Here is a 9,795-nt window from a genome sequence, read left to right on the forward strand (position 1 = left end):
CAATATTGTGTGATTAACTGCCACTAATCGCACTTGTTCTTCTTAAGACGCAGGTTTTTATGGTGGACAGTAATAAATGCCCCACCCACCAATTCAGGTAAAGAGCTCCCATTTTCATCATTTTGCTTGGGAATCTCAGACAGTACAGATCAGTATTAGCCAGTGGACTTCTTCTGAGGGAGGCATCTGTACCTACTGAGTTTTTAATGTGTTTCTATGTTTCTATTGCATCTTTATATGAGAGTGATGAGTGATTGTGTCCAAAAAAACTTAATGAGCATGTATTTATATCCGTATCAGTTGATGAGTTCGATAACGTGGAGCGTTTTCCTCCTCTGCTTGGTTTGGTTTCACACAGGTGCAAACCTAAACCTAAACGCATAAAAATGCACACCAAGGAAACCCCCACCAGAGCCCCACCCACCAGATCAGTTGAAGAGCTCCCATTTCCATCATTTTGCTTGGGAATCTCAGACAGTACAGATTAGTGGACTTCTTCTGAGGGAGGGATCTGTACCTACTGAGTTTTTAATGTGTTTCTATGTTTCTATTGCATCTTTATGTGAGAGTGATGAGTGATTGTGTCCAAAAAAACTTCATGAGCATGTATTGGATAGTTGTGAAAGTTTCAATGGTTCGTATCAGTTGATGAGTTCGTTAATTTAGAGCGTTATCCTCCTCTGCTTGGTTTGGTTTCACACAGGCGCAAACCTAAACCTAAACCTAAACGCACCAAAATGCGCACCAAGGAAACCCCCACCAGAGCCTCAAATAAGGAAACCCCCACCAGAGCCCCACCCACCAGATCAGTTAAAGAGCTCCCATTTCCATCATTTTGCTCAGGAATCTCAGACAGTACAGATCAGGATTAGCCAGTGGACTTCTTCTGAGGGAGGGATCTGTACCTACTGAGTTTTTAATGTTTTAATGTGTTTCTAATGGATCTTTATGTGAGAGTGATGAGTGATTGTGTCCAAAAAAACTTCATGAGCATGTATTGGATAGTTGTGAAAGTTTCAATGGTTCGTATCAGTTGATGAGTTCGTTAATTTAGAGCGTTATCCTCCTCTGCTTGGTTTGGTTTCACACAGGCGCAAACCTAAACCTAAATGCACCAAAATGCGCACCAAGGAAACCCCCACCAGAGCCCCACCCCCCAGATCAGTTAAAGAGCTCCCATTTCCATCATTTTGCTTGGGAATCTCAGACAGTACAGATCAGGATTAGCCAGTGGACTTCTTCTGAGGGAGGGATCTGTACCTACTGAGTTTTAAATGTGTTCAATGTGTTTCTAATGCATCTTTATGTGAGAGTGATGAGTGATTGTGTCCTAAAAACCTCATGAGCATGTATTGGATAGTCCATAGACTTTTAAAAGTCCTTCTTTCATATGTCCTCCTCTGAAGTCTCCTGGTAGAACTTGCATCCAGTGCTAATCCACTCTACACTACAGATACAACAGTATATATCAGAGATCAGAGCTAAAAAAAAAAAGTTATTGTATCCCTTTAAAGCATCTTCCCATTGACTTGACTTCCACTGTGAGTGAGTTTTATTTCCCACGTTTCTTTTCCCACGCGGACAAACTGTAAAACACTGCACGGTCGTTGCACAGAATGTAGGATGTGAAATAATACGCTCGATAAAAGGCAAACAGCTTGGGTGTAAATGTTTATTAGTCATCACTTCACCTTGAGAGAGAGAGTGTGTGTGTGTGTGTGTGTGTGTGTGTGTGTGTGTACATGTGTGTGTGTGTGTGTGTGTGTGTGTGTGTACGTACAGTAGTCGACATACAGTGTAATGTCAGCACTACCTATTGAAGTCAAAACACAGGACGGTGGCGATGAGTAAAGAGGCAGTGCTCTGAGATCTGTGGGCCTTCTCCAATTAAGGAAAAAGCATTGAAAGAAAAAATGAAAAAGGCAATAAATAATCGATTGATTGATTGATTCATTCATTGATTGGTCGATCCGTCGATTGACCGATTGATCCATTGATTGAGGGGTAGAGTCGGCCCACAGCTGGCTCTAGGCCTCGCTTTCCAGCACACATTGATGGCGGCTGATGGTGATCTTTTTTAAAAACGAACCGATGAGCTACACAGGTTGAAAATCAGGGCTATAAAAGAAAGGTTATATATATAGAGAGAGAGATATATAGATATAGATATATAGATATTTATAGAGATAAATGTGTCATCGTTTCTGAAGCTTGGAAAAAAGAGTACAGCACACACTTCGCACACATGAAGAGAAAGCACAGGGCGCCCGGAACGTCCGGAGCGCCCGGAGCTCTTGGAATGTTCGAAACGTTTTTCTTTTTTTCCAGACGAAAGTTTTTTTTGTTTGTTTTTTCTTTTCGCTTTTGTCCTTCGTTCCTTTGTTAAGGAACCCCTTGTTTTGTTCGCTCGCCTCCTTTTTAGGCTCCTCCCACTCGTCCGTAAGTCCGTGTTGTTGTCGATTTTTTATTTTTTTACAAAGAGAGTAAATAATAAGAGCAGCTCCAGCGAAGAAAACACGGACTTCACGGAAAAAAAGAGAACGAAAATAAACGGAAAACTAGAAAAACAGTCTGGAACACATGGAGCTGCACTGTTCAGTTCAGTTCAGTGTTTCAAAATGTGTTTCAGTATATCTGTGTGTATGTGTACATATATGTGTGAGATAGCTAAAGGGCTCAGATATATCGAAAGTTTTTTTACGGATCCGTTAACGTCAACTTCCAACGTTAACTTCCAAGGGAAGCGGCAAACGACTTCCAACCAACAGCGTCAACAGTCCATCCCTACGGCCCTTACAGCCAATCGTCCGTCCATCCGTTATTCCGGGTGCGGCGGTCCGATGTACGCTTTCCTCAGTCCCGCTGAGAACGTCCAGGAGGGGGCGCTGTGCGGCGCAACGCCCAGCACCCAGCCGGCCCGGCTCGGCCACGTCAAACGGAAGCAAAAAACGTAAAAAGAAACAAATGAACAAAAACCAACACCCCGACGGAACCGGCAGGGCGCGGGTCGCTTTGGGCCGCTCGCTTTACTGTGCAAACAGACGCTCACGCCGTTTCCGACATGTCCACGCGGAACGTGCTAGGAAATCCTTTTGCGTGCTGAAACAACAAAAAGACAAGAAAACAGAACAGACGAGCAGAGAAAGAGAGAGAGAGAGAGAGAGAGAGAGAGAGAGAGAGAGAGAGAAGAATGTTTATTAGCACAGAGGAAACCAGCTGCATTAAAGCGATAGATCAGCTCAGGTTCCAATTCCCCACCATTTAGTTCAAATGTAGTCGGCTAGTCAAACTAAACGTAAAAATTTAACATAAACTTCACGAGTCTTATATCATTATATATCCGACCAATTAGCTTTAAGCTACAAGGCTAATGTAGCTAAGCAGTGATAAAAGTGTGACATTTAGTTGTGGAATAAATAGGGTGGATCAGAACTGCTGTAGTAGGCTGAATAAAGGTGGAGCTAAACAATTGTAGGCTGAATAGGGTGGAGCTAAACTGCTGTAGGCTGAATAAAGGTGGAGCTAAACAGTTGTAGAATGAATAGAGTAGAGCTAAACTGCTGTGGGCTGAATAAAGGTGGAGCTAAACAATTGTAGGCTGAATAGGGTGGAGCTAAACTGCTGTAGGCTGAATGGGTGGAGCTAAACTAGCTGAAATGTAGTCAGCTAGTCAAGTTAAACGTGAAGTTTTAACACTGGAGTTACGAGACTAAAGTATTTTCTCTAAAATCCAACCAATTAGCTCTAAGCTACTAAGGCTAATGTAGCTAAGAAGTGATAGAAGTGTGACATTTAGCTGTAGGCTGAATAGGGTGGAGCTAAACTGCTGTAGAATGAATAGAGTAGAGCTAATAACTTCTGTAGACTGAATAGGGTGGAGCTAAACTGCTGTAGACTGAATAGGGTGGAGCTAAACTGCTGTAGGCTGAATAGGGTGGAGCTAAACTGCTGTAGGCTGAATAGGGTGGAGCTAAACTGTGGTAAGCTGAATAAAGGTGGAGCTAAACTGCTGTAGACTGAATAGGGTGGAGCTAAACTACTATAGGCTAAATAGGGTGGAACAAAACTGTGGTGGACTGTATAGGGTGGAGCTTTATAACTAATAGGGTGGATTTCAGCCTCTCTGAGCTGAATGGGCGGAGCTAATCTGCTGTAGATTTAATGGGTAATGGAAGTTTGACATTTAGCAAAAAAAAAAGTTATTGTCCACCAATTAATAATGAGAATAATGTAGCCAATACAGAAAATAATGTAGCCAAAAAATCATTTACCCCACCAGTTAGCATCAAAGCTATGAGACTTATATTGCTAATAAGTGACATAAGTGTCACCTTTTGTCACATTTTATAGAAAAAAGAGCAAGAATTAATGTCCACCAATTAGCACTGGAGCTACAAGCTAATGCTAACGCACATACTAAAATGTGAAAGTGAAAGTGAAAGTCTGTGCCCCACCAATTAGCAAATTGGCACTAGAAATATGAGGCAAATGTAGCTCTTAACACTTAATGAGAAGTTAATGTCAACAGATTAGCGCTATAGCTACGAGCTAAAACAATAATAGTAAGAGTAATGGGAGCGGAGTAAACCACAACAATTAGCCCTAATGTTGCTAACATTTAATGAAAGCATGCATCTACAGATTAGCATTAGTAAAATATATACTGCACCAGCTATTTTCTTGTTAACATTGAAGCTTTGAAGCTAATTTAGCTAGCAAGCAACTATTAGCCAGGTACATTAGCCAGGGACTGTGGGTGAACTAACTAGAGGACTACATTTGAGTTATGGTGGGGGGGGGGGGTTACTTTAAAGCAAAGTATAACTGGTAACACTTTCTATGAATGTCATCTTTATTAGACTCTATAACTACATTCATAATATATTATAATGCATTCATAAGGCATTATAAACATGGCTATAAATATTTATAAAAATGCATAACCCACTATAGCTACGTTTATTAAGCATTATGGCCTGTGATAGTAATATATTATAAGCTGTGCTAATCATATATATGTTAAAATAGTATATATCTATCGTTAATAATCTAGTCCCACAATGAAAGTCTGGCACTGTACTTAGAGCGCACAAAGACCTGTTATAATACATTATAATTTACTATAATTAACACTATATTCAAGACAAGCACAATTTATGAGAGGTTAAAAATATATTTATAGGATTATTGAGGGTGTGTTTATAAGTTGGAAGCTTTTTTAGTCATGATACAGTCTACAAGCAGGGACTGAGTTTCTTGGTATTGACGTATAACATGTTATAAACACAGCTATTAATGCATTATAATCACAGTTCATGATGCATAATAAACATGGCTATGATGAATTATAGAGTTTTATAAATATGTAAAGCCATGTTTATAATGCCTTATGAATGCATTATAATGTGTTATAAATATGTTTATAGAGTCTTATAGAGATGACATTCATAGAAAGTGTTACCGTATAACTCTTTCCTCAAGGCAGTCATCCACCGGGCAACAGCCTGTTAGAGGAAATCTGTTACAGTGCCGTGACGAGCCGGAAGACAGCAGGGTTATGACACTCAGCATGCAAAATACACACACACACACACACACACACACACACAGAGGCGGGGTTGTGAGTTGTGTCCGGAGGCGTAGCTGCGTGGGGTGGGTTGTGCATGGATGTAAACACAGCAGTGCAGCCGATCACACACCACTTAAGCACTGATGACCTTAAAGGTGAATCCATCACTAACGAGTTCTGCATAATTAACCGCTGCTTTGATCTCAAACCGAGCTGTAGGCTAAATGGGTGGAGCTATAAACTGCTGTAGGCTGAATGGGTGGAGCTATAAACTGCTGTAGGCTGAATGGGTGGAGCTATAAACTGCTGTAGGCTGAATGGGTGGAGCTATAAACTTCTGTAGGCTGAATAAATGGGTGGAGCTATAAACTGCTGTAGGCTGAATGGGTGGAGCTATAATCTGCTGTAGGCTCAATGTGTAGGACTACAATGTTGTAGGCTGAATAGGTTAGGCCAAAATTGCCAAAGGTTAAATTGGGGGAGCTTAGCTTTTTTAATAAAAGTGCTTCTACCGCTTTTTTTATTCTTTCAGAGTGCTTTTAAAAAAGTCCATCTATTCAGAAAATCACAAAATACCGTATTGGGTTGTATCAGGGTTGTTATGGCTACGGCTTGCGCACGGTATTAGGCGCTTTTTCTTATATGAGCAGAAAAAGCACTTCAGGCGAAGCTTTTACAAAAAGAGCTTAGAGTAAAGAAAGCCTTACTCCACCAACCGGAACGGACACACAGCGGTGGAGCGGATAATACTGCATTTCAGGTTTAATTAAACAGCTTAAACAAGCCCAGCTATTGAAGAAAAACACTGAATTTGAAAAAAGAAAAAGAAAACAAAGGGATACACGATTGTTCAGACCAAAGAAATGCACCTTAGATTGCTAGAAAGCTCTGCAACATGCAGTTTTGTCTCAGATACAGCAGATACAGTATATAAATGGTTGTACTGTAGGTATGGTCCGATTAGACCAATTAGAGGGTCTTTTGGGTAGTGTACCTCCTGGTGAGAGATCACCGACTGCGAGACATGCCTCTACTGCACAGCAAGACCTTTTGCCAAGTTCATAGACATTCAGAGGAGGCACATCTCTGGACTAAGGGAAGCAAGATATGGACTAAATGTCTTGCCTTTAGTAATAAATCCAGATTCTGTTTGGGACTCTGTTGATGACAGTCCTGTTCGATAATGAAGCCTCTTGGTGAGGTCTTCAGTCCTGCCCTTGCAAGTTTAGAGAGTCTTGCCAAAAGAGGGTTTAAAAGTGCTTCCCTTGCTTGTTCTCAAAGGCTACTTTTGGCAAGACCTCAACAAGACCTTTTGGGTAGTGCACCTCCTGGTGAGAGATCGCTGACTGCTAGATTGGCTTCTACTTCACCACAAAACCTTTTTTCCAAGTTGATATACTTTTAGTCGGGGCACATTCCTGGACTGAGAGAAGCGAAAGAGGGTTTAAAAGTGCTTCCCTGCTGGTTCTTTTGGCTACTTTTGGGTAGTGTACCCCCTGGTGAGAGATTGCTGACTGCTAGACAAGCTTGTGCTGCAAAACAAGACCTTTTGGGTAGTGCACCTCCTGGTGAGAGACCGTTGACTGCTAGGCATTCCTCTACTACACAACAAGACCTTTTGGATAGTGCACCTCCTGGTGAGAAACCACTAACTGCTAGACATGCCTCTACTACACAACAAGACCTTTTGGGTAGTGCACCTCCTGGTGAGATATCGCTGACTGCTAGGCATTCCTGTACAACACAACAAGACCTTTTGCCAAGTTGACAGACTTTGAGAGGGGGTGCATCACTGGACTAAGTTTCTGGTTAGGACTGTTTGACGAAAGTTGAGTTAGATAATAAAGCCTTTTAGTGAGCTCTTCAGTTCTGCCTTTGCACGTTTAGGTTAGAGTCTTGCCAAAATAATGCATAAAAGTGCTTCCCTTGCTGGCTTTCAAAGGCTACTTTTGGGTAGTGCACCTCCTGGTGAGAGATCGCTGACTGCTAGGCATCCCTGTACAACACAACAAGACCTTTTGCCAAGTTGACAGACTTTGAGAAGCTGTATTGTCTTTAGTAATGAATCCAGGTTTTGTTTGGGGCTCTTTTGACGATAGTCAAGTTCGATAATGAAGCCTCTTGGTGAGCTCTTCCGTTCTGTCATTGCTGTGGCTCAACACAATGCCCCAACTGCTATTTGTTAGCTTTCTATGTGTCGACTCTCATGTCATAGGGCTACCAACTGGCATTTTCTGCAGCTCTTTAGTCCTCCCTTTGCAACCCTTACTTGTTCTCAAAGTCTACTTTTGGGTAGTGTACCTCCTGGTGAAAGGCCACTGACTGCTAGACATGCCTCTACAACACAAGAAGACCTTTTGCCAGGTTGACAGACTTTTATAGAGGTAACATCACTTGAGGGACTGAGAGAAGCAAGACGTTCGCTTAATTAGTCAGTGAACTTAGAGAAAAATAAGGTTTGCCAAAGTAAGGTTTAGAAGTGCTTCCCTTGCTGGCTCTCAAAAGCTACTTTTGGGCAGTGCACCTCCTGGTGAGGGATCACTGACTGCTAGATATGCCTATAGAACAGAAGACCTTTTGCCAAGTTGACAGACTTTGAAGGGGGCACTTTTTTCGCCCACACACTGCAAGTGTTTCCCACACCCAACGCAACCATGTGAAGTAATGCGCACTATACAGGACTTGTGCATACAAAGATATTACATAGGCATACATAGGCTATAGAAGAGAGACACAGACACAAACATGGTGATGTTAGCATGATGCTAGACACGTGATGCTCATTCCAAAGATTTACTGAGCAGTACAGTTCAGCCCTAAGAACACCTTGTAGTGCTGTAGTAGTGCCGTTTCCAATAAAGAGAGGCCAGAGAGTGGAAGCACAAGGAAGTGTACACACTTTACGTAACCTTTCATATCTTAAATATATAAACATCACACAAAGTGTTCTTAGGTCAGCAAAAGAATGGCTTGTGATGGCTGGTGTTCATGGTTATGTTTGTTACATGGTTATAAGGTTATAGTGTAGCATAACATATCTGTGTACCGTATTTGTAATTGTGTTTGCCATGTGTAGTCATGCATGTGTAGAAAGAAGTTCAGCCGAAGGAAAAGTCACAGCACCATCAGTGTGTTAAGTGTGTTAATTAAGTGTGTTACATTGGCTGGGTTAGCCAATCAGAAGAAGGGAGTAGTAGAAGAGAGTTCTTGAGAGAATTTGCAGTCAGGGAAAGGGAAGCGGAAAGGGCAGAATTAGAACTGCTGGACAAACACCACTCCAGAATTTCCATCCAAAAAGAAAGTTCTTTATTGATATATTCAGCATATATATATTTGATCAAATTTTGGTCTTTTTTATTGATTTATTGTGAAGAGGGGGTAGGTATTTGAAGGGAGGGCAAATTGGAAATGAAGAGAAAATTGATATTCGGGTTCGGGTCGGGGGAAGATGGGTTACATAAGAGAAAAAAAGAAGCAAAAAACAAACAAAAAAATAAACATACAGTCACAGAAACAGTAGAGTTCCAGAGCTTTCTGTGCTTGAACCCCTATGATTGCCATCGTTAAATATTGTACGTATGTACTGTTTGGACGTATACAGCCCGGGAGACCCTCAGTTTGGCAGGAGGTGACCGTATGCAGTCGAGCCGGACTGTTTTGGGTCAGATTGTTGGTGGGCGGGCGCTGGGCGAGCGCTGGGCGGGTCAGTAGCGGTACGGCCGGAGTGTATACTCACACAGGTAGGCGGGTTTGTAAGGCGCTCTGGCGCTGGGTAAGAGCAGATCGTGTGGTGTGAGGGTGCCGTGGTGTGACTTGTCTTTGCCGAACGTGGAAAATGAGCGGTCATCTCCCAGCATGCCCGGCGATACGCCCGCCTGTACCTCAGTGTCTGGCACCGCGTCCATCCCCGGCACGTGCAGGTTGCTACGGTAATCGCCGCCCTGGCGACCGTCGCCGGGCACGAAGGAAGGCATCCAGCAGCGGTCGGAGTGACCCAGCGCCTTACACTCCTCTGTGCAGTTGGAGAACAGGTCTGCTCCTGTACGGAGAGAAAACACACACACAATGAGGTCATCAATAATCAACCAATCAAATTACATGTATGGCTCTTATCCTGGTTATTCCTAATACTTGAGCCAAGTTGAGCCAATGAAGTGTTAGGAGTCTTGCCCAAGGACTTTTATTGGTATATCACAGTGTAATCACCCAGATTGGGAATTGAACCC

The 9,795-nt window shown here is 42.5% G+C and overlaps 1 protein-coding gene across 3 annotated transcripts in view; it reads right to left on the reverse strand.

Annotated features, from left to right (window-relative positions):
- Positions 1–1,658: 1,658 nt before the first annotated feature.
- The window catches only part of pcdh10a (protocadherin 10a), a 45,215-nt gene continuing 37,078 nt past the window's right edge, over positions 1,659–9,795 (reverse strand). The window contains exons 4-5 of one of the 3 annotated variants that reach the window (XM_022681684.2): positions 9,451–9,608; positions 1,659–3,099 (exon numbers count right to left, since the gene is read on the reverse strand). In XM_022681684.2, coding sequence (XP_022537405.2) covers positions 3,046–3,099; positions 9,451–9,608 — 212 coding nt within the window. In that variant the 3' untranslated portion in view covers positions 1,659–3,045. Of the gene's footprint in view, positions 3,100–8,852; positions 9,609–9,795 lie in introns of those variants that run through there. The other 2 variants (XM_022681683.2, XM_022681681.2) reach the window with 2 other exon arrangements.

The sequence above is a fragment of the Astyanax mexicanus genome, chromosome 25, assembly GCF_023375975.1.
Source record: "Astyanax mexicanus isolate ESR-SI-001 chromosome 25, AstMex3_surface, whole genome shotgun sequence".
NCBI classification, from domain to species: Eukaryota; Metazoa; Chordata; class Actinopteri; order Characiformes; family Acestrorhamphidae; genus Astyanax; species Astyanax mexicanus.